The following is a 17,534-nucleotide window of genomic DNA, read 5'->3' on the forward strand; positions in this document are numbered from 1 at the left end:
GAGTCTTCCGTTTGCCCCGCTTCCCCTGGAGTAGGGCCCAGCCCTCCATGGCATCATCTGGGGGCCGGCTAACAGGGTCGGGTCAGGGGGCAAGAACGATGGCTCAGGGACTGTGGGAGACAGCGGTGGGGCGGAATAAGGGAGGGAAGAGTCCCCCTGGGGCAGGCCCTCTCCCACGCTTGGCGGTATCCCTGCTGCACCCTCCTCTAGGGGCCCCGCCGAATTGTAGGCAGCAGAGGCGGGGCTCTCCCACTCGTCTGGGCGTGCTGGGGGGAGCGCCGCTTGGACCCGAGCGGGAGCAGTGATGGACTGAGTAGGAGGAGGGGCGGCTTCGGGCGCCAGGCAGCCAGGGGCGCCGGCAATGACGGGGCCAGCGCCCTGCCAGGGCTCGGGGGTCCCAGATGCCTCTCCTTGCAGGGCCAAGGGGCAGTCCCTCCGGACGTGCCCCATCGCCCGGCAGAGGTAACACCGGGCCTCCCCCGTGGAATAATGCACCCGGTAGTGGACCCCCTGGTAGGGGATCAAAAAGGACCCCTCAAGCGCCTCTCCGTCACGTGCCGCCGGCGGCAGTTGCAGCCGCAGCCGCACTTGCCGGCGGAATGAGAGGATGTGACGGAGGGCGGGGTCCTTGCAGCCCAGGGAGAGAGGGCTCAAAACAGAGATGGGCTTCCCCAGGGTAGAGAGGGCAGGTAACAGGGCGGCATTGGGAAGGAAGGGAGGGACGGAGGTCAGGACCAGGCGGATGCCCAGGTCGTCCAGCGGCTCGAGGGGGGGCGTATTTGTCCCCCACCGCCAGGCCCTTCTCCACCGCCTCCTGGGCGGCGGCCTCCGATGGCAGGAAGACCACCTTCCCGTACATTTTGGAGGCTGCCACAATGGCCGTGGGCCCCACCGCCCTCGCCAACGCCTGCACGTAGGTCTCCACGTGGGGCAAGGCGGGCACCAGGAGGCAACGGATGCCGTGCTTCCTGGTCATGGTGGGAAAGGGGCCCCGGCCGCTATAGCTGGTAGCGGAGGCGGCGGGCGGGAGAGATGACGTAACGGTAGGCGGGAGGGCTGCCGCCACCTGGGCGTGCGCCCTGGGGGCCGGGGGAGGGACACCCGCAGAGCTGGTGGAAGGAGCAGCGGGGTGGGAGGCCACGGCCGGTGGCGGGGCCGCGGCAGTAAGGGCAGGCCCTGCCATGGAGGGCGTGGACTTTTTGGCAGGGCCCTTCCCCTACTTCCTACCCTGGCCCTTCCTGCCGGCTGGGGGGGGCTCCCCCAGAATCTAAGGGGGGGAGGGACGTGGCAGCAACGGAGGTCACCCCAGTGCCCGCCCCTTCTGGTGCCCCGGCGGGGGCGGTGACAGGTGGTTTGGCAGCGGCGGCTGAGGTAGAGGCTTGGGGGGGTGATGGAGGGGCAGGCGGGGGAGGGGTATCTAGGGCTGCTGGAGGGGCCCCACCCGTCGTATCCCCCACCATAATGGGCAGGGAGGGAGGGAAGGACACCAGAAAGAGGAGGGGAAAAGGGAGGCAGGTCAACCACTCCTCCCCACTAGGCTGCAGGCAGGGGAGGAGGGCGCCAAGGGGGATGGGCTGGACAGGGGGGCTTTTGAGGGCTTGTGGGGGACAGTCACCGACTCAGAGTAGAAAACCGGTTCCTCTAGCTGCACAAGGGGAGGGGGGTCATAACAACATTCAGGGAGTGCAGTGAGATCAGGGGAAACTCAAACAGGGGAAGGGCACAAGCGCATGGGAGGGGGCATGGGTGCACTGAATAAGGGGCCAATCAGGGCAGGGGTATCACATGGGGAGGGGGGAGAACCAGGCTGGAGGCAGGACAGGGAACCTAGGGGCTGACTTCAGAGGCAAGGGCGGGGCAAACAAGCAAAGGCTGCAGAGGGAGAAGGGTGGGTCAGGCAAACAAACTGAAGCCAGCGAAGTTCGGGGGTAAAGGGGAGGGCAAAAAGGCTGCAAGGGGAAAAATGGGGCAGGGAGCCAAGGACAAAGCTGGGGGCTGCTGAAGGGGGTCAGTCCAGGATGGGGCGGGGGGCACGTGTGCCCACGTGCGCTTGCAAAAAAGTCAGTGCGGGCTGGCTGCTGCTGCAGGCCCAAAAGGTGGTGAAAGGGGGCAGCAGGCCAAGCAAGCAGCGGAGTCCCAGAAGCAGGAGCTTGAGGCAGATGGTAAGTGTCCACTGGGGGTGGTGGAGGGGGCAGTGCTGATGGTGGTGGGGGTTGGGGGGGGACGGGACACACTGATGGACTAGGGGGCAGGCTCCACGCCACACCCCCTGTGTCCCAACAAACACAGGACCCCCACCACAAGAGCACAGTCCAAAAGTTACTCAGCCTTCTGGCCCCCTCCACAGTGGTCTGCAGAGTCCTTGTGCGCTCCCCCAGCAGCAGATGGCCTCGTCCCCTCCTCCTTCAGGGTCCGGCAGCTCTCAGGCAGCAGCAAAGGCAGCAGCAGCTGCTCCAGGCAGTAGCCCGGTGGCCAGGCAGGCAGAGAGGACCCCTCACAGGTGGTGGTGGTGGTGGTGGTGTCCACAGCAACAGTAGCAGCAACGGCTGGGGTAGGGGTCCCTCACTCCCCCCCTCTGGGGAGCGGGCTAGCAGCCCCCCTCCCCCCCGGGGCTGTAGTTGGAGCAGTAACAGCAGCACCCAAGGGTGGGTGGGTGGGGGAGTCCAGCAGCTAGCCAGCAACCAGGTAGCGGAGAAGGGGGGTGGGTGGATGGTGTCCGGCCCGGCCAGGGGAGCAGCTGGAGCAGAGGCAGTGGTGGCAGCAGCAAGGGCCCAAGGCCCAGCAGCAGTCTCCCTCCTCCCTCCAGGCCAGTCGGGTTCAGCAGAGGAGCCAAAGACGAGTCTACTGGCCACTGGATGAACAGGGTTCTGTTCCCTGACTGACCAGAGCAGGGGCTGCTCCAGGCTAATGAGAATACCTGACTCCAATTAACCTGCAAAGAGCCAGGTGAGGCCAGTATGCTAAGGTGACCACTTGACTCTAATTAAGGCCCCTCTGATACTATAAAAGGGCTCACTCCAGCCTGGCAGAGGAGAGGAAGTGTGGCTGAAGGGCTGGTTAATGAAGACACCCTCAAGTCATTGGTAAGGGAGCCCTAAGTTAAGGGTGAAGAAGGGAGAAGCAGGAGAGCTGTGGGGAAGTGGACCAGGGAAATGTAGCAACTTTGGCAGTGAAAGGTTGGCTGCCAACAGCTGCTATCATTAGAGTCCTTGGGCCGGAACCCAGAGTAGAGGGCAGGCCCAGGTTCCCCCCAACCTACCACTACAGAAACACCTCCTGGGAGGGGAAAACAGGCCCCTGTCAGGACAGGAGGCTAAACTGTTTTGGTATGAGGCCGCAGGAGCAACACAAACTGTGGGAGTTCTCACAAACCTCCTTGCTGGCTTATGATGAAAAGGGCTCAGTAGACTTATCCCTGGCCCTAGAGAGAAAAGGGCTATGTGGAGGGTTGCAGTGAGCCTCTGAAGCTAGCATAAACCACCTGGAAGTGCGGGACCCACGGGGACAAGGTTGGCGCTCTGCCACAGGGGTAATAGGAACCTATATAAGAGAGCCCCAAATATCGGGACTGTCCCTATAAAATCGGACCATCTGGTCACCCTAGGTACAAGTCACCTTTATCCTGGTCAAACTCTCATGGACAGCAGTTAGTGTTTAAAATGTCTGTAATACACATGTACAGTCTGGATAGAGACATGTGTAGGCTGTTTCCTGGCCCATATATTACAAGTGTTTACCTCATGAACTCCTCACAAGTTTTAAACAAAAAAGATCCTTTAGCAACAAAGTGATTAGCAAGCTTGTGCTATAAATATTTACAGTTGTGAATATAAGCAAGGCTGGAGATATGCTGGAGAAATTCTGGTGAGGGGAGTTTCAACTAAACAGGAGATTTAGCATTTTGCCCACTGAAAAATTACAGAAAATCTTGTCTCGTACAACAGGATTTATCCCATTTCCTGAAGAGCAGTTTTGCTGGTTCTTTTTGTATATTAATTGACCACTTTCTCCACTTGTTATAGCTGTATTATAATGGGTCTTATTCAAACCATTTCTACTCCTTTTGGAAATAATCGTGGAGAAAACAATGTTTGAATTCCTTCTGTTCTTTCTAAACTGTCTCCAAGTTGGTTCACCTGTCTAGTTATCACTATTAGGATTGAAGTGAGGTCCCTTAGTTTTACCTTTTAACTACTATGCACTACATTACAGATGGATGAGACAAACAAGCAGGCTGGGGAGGGGTTGAGGGAGATGGAGTAACCAAAATAATACTGTGTGCACAGTTGGTGGCTAATCAGGAGCCATTTGTCCCATCTCTCTCTCACTTGCTAAAGAATCAACAAAGTTCCAAAATCTCTGCAGCATGGAAGAAAAGAGAGGTTTTGATGTGAGACCATGACCAGTGTTGCCAACTCTCATGATTTTATCATGAGCCTAATGACAATTATTGTTTTCCTTAAAGTCCCAGCTTCTGGAGTCAAGTGGATAGGTGATGATTTCAGCCTTAGTTATTAAAGAAAAAGTAAGTTTCTAGTCCTCATGGCTGTGGAGAAAGCTTCAAAATGTAAAGTGCACCCTAAAGGCTCAAAACAAACAAACAGAAGGCAAATTTAAAAAAAACACCAAATCTATTATTTTTTACATAATCTCATGATTGTTAAAGCCAATCTCATGATTTCTGGTGAGTCTGACTCACAATTTTTGAACATTTGGGGATGGCAGTACTGCCTCGGGTATAACCTCTCATAACCTTGAGCTTGTTTGGAGGCTCTAGCAGGAGAGCGCAGCTATCGTATACCCTTGAAATAATAGGTTTCAGAGTAGCAGCCGTGTTAGTCTGTATCCGCAAAAAGAAAAGGAGGACTTGTGGCACCTTATGCTCAAATAAATTTGTTAGTCTCTAAGGTGCCACAAGTCCTCCTTTTCTTCTTGAAATAATAGACGCTTGGGGCTAAAATCAACTCTGTTAGACTGGTGTAACTGGAATCAGAATCTTTCCCCAAGGGGATTTGTCTACCCAGATGCAGCAGTTAGAGGATGAATACCTCTAATAGCACCGTCTTCATGCAGCTTCACAGGTTTGGATATAGAATGGTTGTTTTGTTTTTCTTTTTGGTTTACTAATCCTTTCGCCAGCAGTTTTTGTAGCACTCATCACAGGTGTTTAAATCCTTAAATAAGACATTTAATACAAGGAATGTACCAGCCTATATGTTTTAACAATGCAAAACTGTAATGGTGTATAAACCAAGTATTAGTGTATCAAGTAATCTGACCGTTGCCTTGTGAAGTTAAAGGTTGCAGAATCATGAATTGTAACCTGCAGTACTTGCTGATACCTCAATTAATCAGGTGCTTATGAAATGCCATTTTAATAATTAAAATCAAGTAAGAATTAAGGTGTTTCTTTGCTTTTCCCACTACAAGGATTCACATTTCTAGAAATCAATTAAAGTGTTTGGTTTTTTTTTTTTTTATAAGTGAAATGATATAGACGCAAGGTAATGTGGATTTAGTATCAGAATAGGGTAGATTAAAAGCACAAAAGCAGCACTGAAAAGTGTTGCCTCTTTCCAAGAGAAATGGAATATGGTTCAGGAGAAGCCAGCATACTACAAAGTTAACACAAGGGGAAAAAATCAGTCTTTCATAAATATAAAAGTCAGAAAACTGGTGGAGCAACTAGTTCAGAAAAATGGGCCAGATCGCTGTGAGTTCAAGGAAAAGATTTTTGTGACTTTTTTTGTACTCATCAGAGTGCTTAATATCCTGCCAATTCAAAATCTCCTTGATAGATTTCTGAATCCTATTTACAGCCCAGTTTATGTATAAACTCAATATTTACAGCTATTTTTGTCAATCAATTTGTAACTAAAGGATTTTTTTTTGCAACATTCTGAACAGATCAATAATCTGTGGTTGATTATATGCACACCTGTATGTGTATATATTGTAGATTTTTAACTAAGGTGTCAGAAATGCAAGTACAAATGTTGCACTGTGGATTATTGATCAAGTTCAGCAGCAGCTTAAATTTACATATTGGATGCAAGTGGCAAATAACTGAATTAACATTCAGGAAATGTGCAAAATGAGTGTAACAGTAATGATTCAGGGCAGTAGTTGTCAAATTTACTTGATCGTGTCCCCCTTCTTTGTGTCTCTAGTAGTGTACACTCCCCCCCGCCCCCCGAGGTGCTCAGCTCTGTGTTCTTGGGGAACCAAGGTGCAGTATCCAGCCTGTCTAAAAGACACCCCCCCACCCCACCCTTAAACCAAAAGCCATCAGAGAAAAAACTTGCAGAGAGCAGTGAAGGGCGTTGGGAGACACACCTAGACCCCTCCTGACAAGAGTGACAAGATTAAAACATCTCCATTAGCATGCAGAATGAAGAACAGAGATAACTCCCCTGGCCTCATCTGCATGAAAGATGGGACAGGGAGACATCTCAATTTGCATACAGAATGGAGAACTGCACAGAACTCTGGGACGCACTTCATCATGGGAATCTCTGCTCCAGATGTTAATGAACCTACGTCTGCACACACCCAGCTCAGCAATTATCAGACCAATTCTAGTCATAAATCCATGATTGATATCCAAAATACTGAAGCAGCCTAGTTGCATTGTGAGCTCCCTGGAAGAAAACACCAGCCAGAGCCAAGAGTGATCAGCTCCTATTGTCTAGCCTAAAGAAAACCCTTGAGTCATCAGTTTATCTGTAAACAAATCTAATGTTCTCCCTTGAACCATTGTATTTTCCTCTACAAAAATCCCTACTCACCTTCCAATCAGTGTTCTGATGCTTAGATCCAAACTATGCATCATTCCACTGGGACTCCATCTTCTCCTGACTGATCATGCTGGGGCCTCTGCCTGTCTCCTGCCCTCAGGACTCTGAGCTACCACTATCACCTGGGAACCCTGACCAGTTCAAGCCTCCTGGAGTGGGATAATGTAACTGTTATGTTGGTTTAGGCTCTCCTTGAGTAGTTATATTTATTATTCCATAAATAACTTTTATGGTTAAGCTGGTTGCTTCTCTCTCTCGCTGAACTCTACTCTTCTGTGTTTTTAGCTTTTCCCATTTACTCTGCAGCAACACTTCTTTTACCTAAGCTAAAGATCCCTGTAGTGCCCAAAAATGTGGTGGGGTTTGCTCATCAGGTGGATTACTGCCAGTACAATTGTGACATGAAAGTGGGATAGGGATGTGTTAAACCTGTGGCATATAAGGGTGGGGGCAGCTTAAACTGCTGCTCAGCCCAGCCTGTTGAGACCAGGGGCAGATAGGGGTGACAGCTTGAAGGGGCTGCTTGGCCCAGCCCATTGAGACCAGGGACATATGAGGGGATCGGCTTGAGAGTGCTGATTGATCCGGTCCGCTCAGACTTTCTCTGTGTGTGTGTGTGTGTGTCCGTGTTCATGAGCATACCCCAAAGTAACAGGCGTATCGGGTAGCGCAGCTCTGAAGGCAGAGCAGCGAGCTGTGGCTGCGGGTCAGGTGCCCAGGTCTGAAGGCAGTGTTGCTGCCAGCAGTAGTGCAGAAGGAAGGATGGCAATACCATACCACCACCCTTCTGAATATTGCACAGTAAGTTTCCTCCCTCTCAGCCCCCCCAAAGCTTCTCACACTCCCTAGAATACATTTCTGGGTCCTCCCGGGGAGAACCCCCCTCCCCAGTTTGAAAATCTCTGGTTCAGGGCTAGCTGTACCTTTGACTCTGTTCTAGTGTTCCCTTTGGGAGCTGTGACCAATAGATGAATACTGTGACCCAAAGCAGCCTTTTCGAAACAAAATATTGTTTAATCTCAGCAGTGGGAACAAAGTGGAACAAAGACTAGGGTTCTTTACAGCACAAACAGCCTACGTCCATAGCTGTTTTACCTATAGTTTAGGTAAGCCTACATTGTTGCAGACATCCTTGCCTCTGGGGACTGGGATTCAGGCTGATTCCCACAATCCTTGCTTCTCCCTTGTGCTTCAGGGACTGTGATATTATCCAGTCCCAAATTTTCTTCCAGTTCTCACCTGAAGGCCCCCTGAGGATACAAGATGGGGCTTACCAGTCAAACAGTTGATTCCTGTATGGTTAGAGTAAACTTCAAAGGGAATGCCACCTTCATTGACCTAGTAAACATAGGTGAATGGGGCAATCTGCAGCATTGTCCCCTTTCCTGAAGACATGCCAGTAAGTCCTCCTGAAATTAACCACTGGTAATCATATAGCAAGCAACGTAATCACACATATTCATCAACTATTACAGGCATCTCCCACATCCTTCACAGAGGATGGAAAGGAGCTGTGGCAAGGAAAATAACTAACTGGAGGGTTTAAAATAAACAAACAGGAATATGTAATGTAAGCACCTCTCCATCCAGTTTACAGCAGCACAATTCCCAACCTTTTAGGGACTCAATACTTTATTGGTGTAAGTGGGCACAGAACCTATTGCACCCTCTATACGAGGGTTGAATTTGGAAGGTGAGTTCTCAATGAGTTAGAGTTTCTGAAGCTTTCAATTTTTCATTAAAAAATTGAAATTTGTTTAAGTCAGTAATGCTGGACCACAGTTCAAGACAGGAAGTGAAAACAATTGAACTGAAATTACAGGAAGACTTCCAGGGCCAACTTGAATGTTAACCATTCTGGTATTTGCTCTGAGGAGGAAAGGAGTGGAGAAAAGATAGTTGCTGAAAATCCCCATGGGCTGAAAATGTAGAAATACCAGTTGGGCTCATGTAAAGCTTGCTCTCATGAGTTCACCAGTAGGGCAGCCTGCAGTTGACTAGGTGTTCCCTCATTGGTAGATATATTCCTTTTTGTTTTAAAAAACGAATATGAGGAATTTCAGAGATAATTAGAGAATTGGCCTTAAAAGTATTTTGCACATAGCTTTTTAATTACATTGCTCTAAGGAACATCTTAAAACAAGAGCAATCATCTCTATATTTAGCTGACTTTCAGTTAAAACAAAGAACAAAAGCTTTGCTGTTCTGACATTCACTTTTAAAGTTAGGATCTATTAAAATACCATGTTCCATGGTTACAGAGATTTTTCTTTCATAATTTGCTTTCCTGTTTTCCTTTGAAGAGGTCATGTACGTAGGAAGCAGATATTACGGTTAGGCCACGTCCACAGCTGTCATCTTTTTGGTTTCATTAAACTTTTCCTTGCATTGTAGGATCTTGTTTTAGTTCCTTACGTAGTGCATGTAGTATGGTTTGTAGCATGTGGATGATTTCCTGCCAGACAAATTTAGCATTTGGTGACCTCACTGGAGTCAAGGGTGTTAACTATTAGGCCGTTGTAATACTCTACTGAGGAAACATTTTAAAAAAAAGCTTAATAACAAAAATCCAAATATTGATTTAATCTCTGGGCCTGTAAATGTAAAACTCCCTGAGGGAGTGGATCCTCTAGCTCAAAGTATAATAATCTCTCTCTGTTTGTATTGACTAAAACTAGGTTAGAAGGTGAAGACACCCTGTAGATAACTTCTTTCTTTCCTTATTTACTGTTTGAGTTTTGGCACTTCTTAGGCTAAAATATACATGTTTTAGAAGAAAGTTTAACTTACAAAAGATTTCATTAAAAATTGCAAAGGGTAATTATGTTTAAAAGCACTATTAGTTAATCATTTACTCAGTCTTTTTTTGTTGTAGTAAAACACATTTGATCTGAGTTTAACAGTAACTGCAGAAACTTTCTTGTTTATTCACTATCTTGCTGTGCAAGGATCTCTCCACTCCTTTTGATTTTGCTTGGGTAATACATTTGTTTTTAACTTACTTGCTGCAAGTTAAGTGAACTGCTAAAGGTTCAGCAGAAATTGGATGAATAAATATCTAGCTATTGGTTCTTATGCCGAATGATAATGCAGTGCTAAAGGAAGAGGTGGAATAGGAGAAGCCATTTTACATAGTTATAAGTAGGCTTGGAAGGATTAGAGTTTTACCGGTAAATGTTTTATTGTATACACACAAACACATGACATTTTTTTTCCCCCTTGATCATGATCAAAATATACAGATAGGCAAAGTAACAAAAATATTGCTTGAGAATTTATTAGAGTTTGGTTTAAGGATATTTGGATATGTATGTGATGTTGACAATTTGTGTTTTAATTATTATAAAGCTTTAGCTTTTTGAATCACAATTTTTGATACCACCTCCCTCCCCCATAATTTTGCACAACTGTGAAAAATTTAAATTTAAAAAAAGTTTAAATGAACATTGATATGATATATAAACATTTATTCTGACAAATATTTACTAGTTGTTTCAAATGCACCTGAATTTAAAAATGTAATATTTTTGCACACTTGCAGAATTTTGTTTGTATGTGAAAATTAATAACATGAATATAGAATATCTGGCCCACATGTAGGTAAGCCTCTGATACAGATATCTTTATAATCCCTTCTTTTCATTGCTCAGAGCAGGGGTATTTACCTTACCTACTTATTCATAGAACTCTCTAGAAAATAGATTTTTTGCATGCACCAAAATATAGAAGGCATAGAGGACAGAGTACATAATTACATGCAGCCTTCCCAAGGAAAATCTGGTTGCTCCAGGAAGTTACGCTACTAATTATGTAGGTGTTTTTTCTCTCCCCTCTGACTTAGTATTCAAACAGTGCCACAACGCTGTTAGTTGAGATCTAAAACAGTGGGAAACAATGTTTGATGCCATTACATAAACACTTGTCCTTTAGTGACAGGAGACAGCCTATACTAATTGCAGTATATATAAAGTATACTTCAACCTGCCTATGCTTTTTTACTTGTTAATGTGCAATTCTGTTTATCTGTGGTTTATACATTATTCTTTCCTGGCTATGGAGTAGATGTTTTAAAAGCAAAGTAAACACTGAGAGCAAAGACAGTGTGTGCTGTTACAGTATATACAGAATCCAGGCTGTAAAAGCTCCCTGTGAATACTACACGATTTTGAAATAGTAGCCTCTTAATATAAACTTGGTTTGAATTGGCGGGAGAAAGGAACTGACTCTGGTCAGGTGTCCCCTGATAGTGATGAGAAAATACCGAACATCCCCTCTCGGAAGGTAAGGCTACTGATCTGCCTTTCTCCCTGCTATAGACACCTACAGATAAGTGAGGGATAACCAGGGCTTGTTGGGTATGGAGGAGGATTCTGGGCTGCTTGTGGATGAGGAAATTGCAAAGGTGGAGAGTCAAAGTATTTGTAGCTTGAAGGTAATCTGAATGGTTCTGTTCACCTATTCCAAATTATATATAAAATGAGATTAAACTAATATAAATAATGGTTCACAACTGTGTGAGATAGAAGGTGATTTAACTAATTCTGCATGGGATGGCTCATGTTCCAACAGGGTTGCTGGTGTTGTGATGTCACAGCATAGTGTGTACTGAATCAACACTGAGTGGGACCAGGGCAGGGAAGGAGAATTATGATTTTCCTTTGCTATTTGGAGTACTTGGCAGATGGACATTTATTTAACTCATAAAAAATATTTGCAAGTCATCCTTATGCTGGCTGTCCAACTGATTATCTCACTGATTTCCCTGTTTGTCTGTTTCGTAACAATGTAAGTCCTAATAACCAGGCAAGAACCAAAAGGTAATTTACAACACAAACACAACCAAAACTTTTTTAAATTAATCTGCATTGGTTAAAGAGTAACATTCCTGATTCCATATTTATTGTTATGTCATCAGCAGTTTGATAAATGAGCTGACAAATACTGTTTTGTGATTCCTCAAAACTATACTTAATGACCCATGACAGATAGTCCAATGTTGCCTAAAGCAATGGCATACTGGGAGAGGGGTCTATTTTTCCTCTTTTTTTCCAGCAGTGGAAGAAAGCACAACCACAGCAGTGGCTAAATCTGGCCCTTTTCACACACTTACCTCATAGGTCCTGCAGCACAATACCCATATAAAGGGAATTGTTTTGAGCCCTGGACTCCTGTGCTTAAGAATCAGAGGTGATATCCTTAGATTTGAGTGGACTGAGGGAGAAAGAGGAAGGTGACAACTGGATTCACAAGTAAGTGATTGTACAGTCACAGAACAACAAGAAACCAGTAAAGCAACAAAACCTACTGGAATGATGATAAGAGTAAAGTCAATAATGTGAATAGTCTGTGTTTGAACAATTTATTATGGATCATACAAGATGTGATTTACAGATGAGTTGCTTCCTGCTAAAATTTTCAAAAGTGATTTAGGGACGTAGAGGCCTACATCTCATATAAAGTCAATTGGACTTAGGTTCCTAAATCACTTAAGTGCTTTTAAATATTTTACCTTCCATCTTTCATAAAAGAGCTAAGGTTGATCCTGGCGAGAAAATCATTAGATTATAAACATATTTAGATTAGTTGAGTAAGACAAACCAGTGTGCAATTTTTAAAAGTGTTCACAGAATGGTGCTTAGCAGAGAACAAACAAGCCTCACTTAGACTTTTAATTGGCTTTTGATAAAGTTCCATTTCAGACACTGTGAGCAGGTGGCCCTCCCACTCTATTCCAAATAACGTGCATGATCTTGTCTATTGCAGTTCCTTCATGCCCACCAGTTATATCCTGCTGGAGCTAACAAGACACATGCCATAATGAGAAAAGGAGGACTTCATCGATGCATCCGATGAAGCTCACGAAAGCTTATGCTCAAATAAATTTGTTAGTCTAAGGTGCCACAAGTCCTCCTTTTCTTTTTGCGAATACAGACTAACACGGCTGCTACTCTGAAACATGCCATAACTACAATAGGAGTTTACCTTTTACTATGTAGTTACCAAGTTTCCTTAAAAGCCTTCAGTGAGCAGGGGTGAGGTAGAAAAACCTGTGCCCGGTCATACTTTTCCAATACCATTCTCACAGGATGGGAGGGGAAGGGCTCCTCTGCTCATCCCTCTCTCCCTGAAGCACCTGGCCTGGGAACTTTTGGAGCTGCAGGAGAAATAGAAATGATAGACCTATCTGTGGGCATGTGTCTCTTGAGATTGCCTTTCTCTACATTCTGTATTTAAATTCATGACATAGTGACCATCTCATGTTACCCAATACTCAAAACACATTAATCTTTCATTACCTAATTTCCTTAGCAATTAGAGGTAGAAAATTCAAGCTTTAGTATACAATGATAGCTAATTCTGGCTACTGTTTTTGAGAATGAAATAAATCTAAATTAATCTCCTTTCACATCTCAGTTTGTTTGTCCCTTGATAGGAAGGAGCCTAATTTCCATAATCAAAGTTGTCCATCATGTTCTATAGTGTTTTGCATATGTCAGATTTAGAAGTCAAATGTGAACAAACTGCAGTCTTGGGCAGATTGCAGGCATGCATTAATATCAGTGAGTTTTTCTTCGTTCTTACTAAAGCTGAAATTCCTCAGGGTGATGGTTGGTTTTGTTTTTGTGGGGAAGGAAAAGGGTGGAGAAAGCATTTCATTTCTTAGGCCTTTATTTTTGGCCTGAGGGCCACATCGGGGATGCATACCGCCTGTGAGGAGCAGCAGCAGGCCAGAGCGCTGGTGGAATATAGACAAAGGTGTATGTTACAGATTGCCCACTAATAATGGACCATGTCAGCCTTGATCAAGCTTTTATTAGTTTCTTTTCCTTTTCTTGTGTATGTTAAAATTGGATGAATTATTCTCTGACTGAAAAGCTGACTTAAAGAGCGAGGGCTCAGTGCGCTTGGGAGAGGGGGTGGAATTGGGTGGGGACAAGGTGGGATGGGAGTAACATTTAACTTCAAAAGGGGAGCTACACAAATGCCTGCAACCAGCATGCTTAAAAACCATAATAGAGGCTCAGACAAAATATATCCCACAAATAAATCAAAAGAAGACAGTGGGAGGACCAAAAGTTAGAGGCAAAAGGGCATCCTTTAAAATTTGGAAGCCAAATCCTGATTGGAAAATGGGGCCACTAGACAACAAAGATGTTAAAGGAGCACTCAAGAAAAACAAGGCCATTGCAGAGAAGCTACATTACTTTGCATTGGTCTTCAGTGCAGAGGGAGGGAAGGGGTGTGTGTGTGTGTGTGTGTGAGAGAGAGAGCCATTCTTTAGAGCCATTCTTTTTGGACAACAAATCTGAAGTACTGTCCCAAATTGATTTGTCATGAGAAGAGGGTTTAGAACAAATTGATAAACTACATCGTAATAAATCACCAGGACCTGTGCTGTTTAACATATGCATAAAAGCAGTGAGGTTGTTAAGTCCAAAGCAGACTGAGATGAAATTCAATGTTGTATACATATAATCAATAGATTCTAAATTAGCTATTACTACCCAAGAAAGGTTTGTTTTAAAAGAGAAAAATATATACTTATTTTTTACACCGCAAGGCAAAAAGGTGAAAATATCATGCACATCTCAGTCTTCCTGTGTAAACCTTTACATATAAACTATATCAGTAACAGATGGCATTTAGAATCTTTTTTAAAGTTCTGGCAAGCATTCAGTAATCTGTTTAGAGTATTCCTGTTTTGTGTGTCACGCAGGAAATTGTTTTGTTGGAGAGTTCATTTGTTCTGTCACTTAGGCCAGACTTTTTTCATACACTCCTTCCAAGTGTTTTGTATCCTCTCACAGGAGCACCAGGAACTGTTGCTTCTGGCTGGGGAGTTCTCTTGCTCTCTCTTTTAAGGAGAATTAAGCTGAAGTGCACCAAGGCCACTTTACTTCTGAATAACTCAGATGAAAGAGAAACTGTTTAGAGAGAATTTTTACTAGAGGCACAGAGAATCCAGGGTGGAGAGGAGGGAATCAAACCCCCTATGGTAAAGATAGGGTGCAATGAATGGAAGAAGCCTCTGAAAGTCAAAATAACTGTAATTAGTTGACATTCCAGGGCATGTCCATTTTTGTCTCTGCTCTCTCATCTCAACACTCCTTAACTACCAGACAGACATGCTTTTCCACCTGATGCCAGTAGTTGCTTAAAAGTTAAATGTATCTCCAATCCTCAAAAACCTAGTGTTCTCATTTCTTTTAATGTAAATTAGGTGCAGCCTCCTATGTAAATCCTACACACTTTGCTTGGCTTAATCTTTGTGCATGTTTCTTTTCTCATTTCCTATAAATTTCCCAGTATGCAAATTTTATCCAAAGAGTTGGAAAAATATAAAGTCAAGCTCTATGTTTTGTCACTGATTATCAATTAAAAGACACTTACCTGAGTCTTAGAAACTGAAACTTTTGTATTCCTCTGTATTGCTGTTAAAACATTAACCTCTGTAATGTTTGCAAGCATTACTCATGTTGTGTTCATACTGTGTTTTCTTGCAGGCACAGGAGAAAGTGGAAAGAGTACCTTTATTAAACAGATGAGGATTATTCATGGGTCAGGTTACACAGATGAAGATAAGAAAAGCTTCACAAAACTGGTTTATCAAAACATATTTACTGCCATACAAGCTATGATCAGAGCTATGGATACTCTAAAAATACAGTACACATCTGAGCAAAACAAGGTAAGAAAAGTCTTCCTTTTTGCTTCATTACATAACTGGTGAGGAGGCACTCACGAAGAAGGAATTCAGTTCTGCTGTGGGAGTTTTTTTTAACAAACCTCACCCAAGTGTGCTACATTTTTTTAAAATCAGCCTTATACAGTGTGATTGACCAGCTAGTATCGGAGATGAAAAGCAGCATGCGCTAGGGCTAAGGGCCAAGCAGCACTGGACTGTGTTTACTCACGCCGTGAAATCAGAGTCACATTTCGCGTCCGCCACACCGGGGGCGGAGGCGCGCCTGGAAGAGAGTAAAAGGCCGGGTAAGCGGAGAGGCGGCGGCGGCTGTGGCTGTCTCTGCCCCTGCCCCTCCAGGCCGGCCGCCGCGGGACGCGCTCCGCTCACTGCTCTTTCGGAGCTCCGGGTGCTGCAGCAGCCTCCGCCACTCGCGCGTGGGCCGCTTCAGGCTTTGTGCGCCGAGCCCCGCCCCCTCCCACCTGGGAGGGGGCGGGGCCGGGGCCTTTAAATGGCCGCGGCGCCGGGACCCGGTCCCTGTGAGAGGAGAGGTGGCTGGGCTGGCGCGCTGTAGGAAAAGCGGCCCTACGCCTGCCTCTCTCTCTCATGGTACCGCAAATTACCTGTCCCGGGGTAGGACTTCAGGGCAAGCCTGCTGCACGGGCAGGAGGCGCTGTGTAAGTGCTGGAGCCGGTCAGAGGTAAGCCCCACAGGGTCAGCCCTGTCCCTTCCCCTCAGTGCAATCTGACACTATTACTGATGTATCCTTTTCCTTTTGGAACATGCGTGACTCAGTCAGTCTAGATGTTCTGTTTTCTTTGAACTATAAATGCCTCTTTAGAGACAGTCGTGCTTCAAAGGCAGCAACACTTTTACGGAGGGAGGAAGAAGGAAAAATGCAATGGACTCGTACAGTCACTGCTCTCTCAGGGTTAAGATTTTTGCTACAGGGATGGTCTCCGCCTTCGGTTACCCTGGGAAGAACAATGCTGCCTAGGCTGTCCTACACCTGAAGTGAAACAGTAATTGGACAAAGTGATTGCTTGGTTCCCACAATGGCACCTGACGAGTTATCTACCTGAGCTTTGACAGTTTAGACAATTGTGAAATAAATCCTTCGTCTGAGTACCTGGAGCTCCCCTTGCTTTTTTGGTTCCCAGACCCCACTAACTTACACTTGTGCAATACTCCAACATGACCATATCCATGAGGAGCAAACTTTCCCCTTGGGGAAGCTGCTGGCCATCTCATTCTCTTTGTAAGATTGGCTCCATCTTAGAGCAGGCTGAAAAACAAGAAAACAGTGTTCAAAATCCATTTGCAATTGTTTTGAAACATTTTCATTAATATTTACCTAAATTGTAGTAGAAATATTTTTTTAATCATTATTTAAAATGTGTTTACCAAAACCATAACTACCAGTAAGGAAGTGTGTGTTTTGGTAAACATTTTTTTGAAAATGATTAAAAATTTTCAACTGTCTGTAAAATATTAAAATGTTGCAGACAAATTCGATAGTTTTATGTAAATTTGTTTTAGAAAAGTCGATTTTTCAGGAAAACTTCTCTCAGTTACAGAACTGTAACGTGCTTTGCTGTATCTGAAAGGCTGTCCAATTTTTCAGCACCCAAATAAAACAAGGCTGTTGAAATTACAAGCAGCGTAACTCTGATATCCATTTAAGGAAGTTGAAGTCCTAGAGGTAGATGCTGTTTTACAGATTAATAGATGTGTGAATGAAAGCAAGGTTATAGGATCTGGGAAATTGTGAAGTCTGTTGCCTGACAGCAGATTTATTTGTAGTATGTGGAATCATTTTGCAATAATTGTACTTCAGAATGGATGTGGGAGCTTATGCTAGAGAGTCTGTGTCTTGGCATAAGCTCCTCTCCGGTACCAATACCTAAATACAATGTAAAGTAGCAGGCAGCACTTTTCTTCTGCTGCAGTGGATCAGTGTGGATGGGAATGACACACATAAGGACTAGAAATACTCATTTTAGGAGGCTGACACACTGCCTGTCTGGCTAAATATTTTATCCTGTTTAAGACAA

The 17,534-nt window shown here is 45.0% G+C and overlaps 1 protein-coding gene across 2 annotated transcripts in view; it reads left to right on the plus strand.

Annotated features, from left to right (window-relative positions):
• Nucleotides 1-17,534, plus strand: part of LOC141987662 (guanine nucleotide-binding protein subunit alpha-14) — a 65,261-nt gene that overhangs the window by 29,205 nt on the left and 18,522 nt on the right. Inside the window, exons 2-3 of one of the 2 annotated variants that reach the window (XM_074953220.1) lie at nucleotides 11,915-12,046; nucleotides 15,302-15,486. In XM_074953220.1, coding sequence (XP_074809321.1) covers nucleotides 15,340-15,486 — 147 coding nt within the window. In that variant the 5' untranslated portion in view covers nucleotides 11,915-12,046; nucleotides 15,302-15,339. The remainder of the gene's footprint in view (nucleotides 1-11,914; nucleotides 12,047-15,301; nucleotides 15,487-17,534) is intronic. The other variant, XM_074953221.1, reaches the window with a different exon arrangement.

This window comes from Natator depressus, chromosome 5 (assembly GCF_965152275.1).
Source record: "Natator depressus isolate rNatDep1 chromosome 5, rNatDep2.hap1, whole genome shotgun sequence".
Lineage (NCBI taxonomy): Eukaryota > Metazoa > Chordata > Testudines > Cheloniidae > Natator > Natator depressus.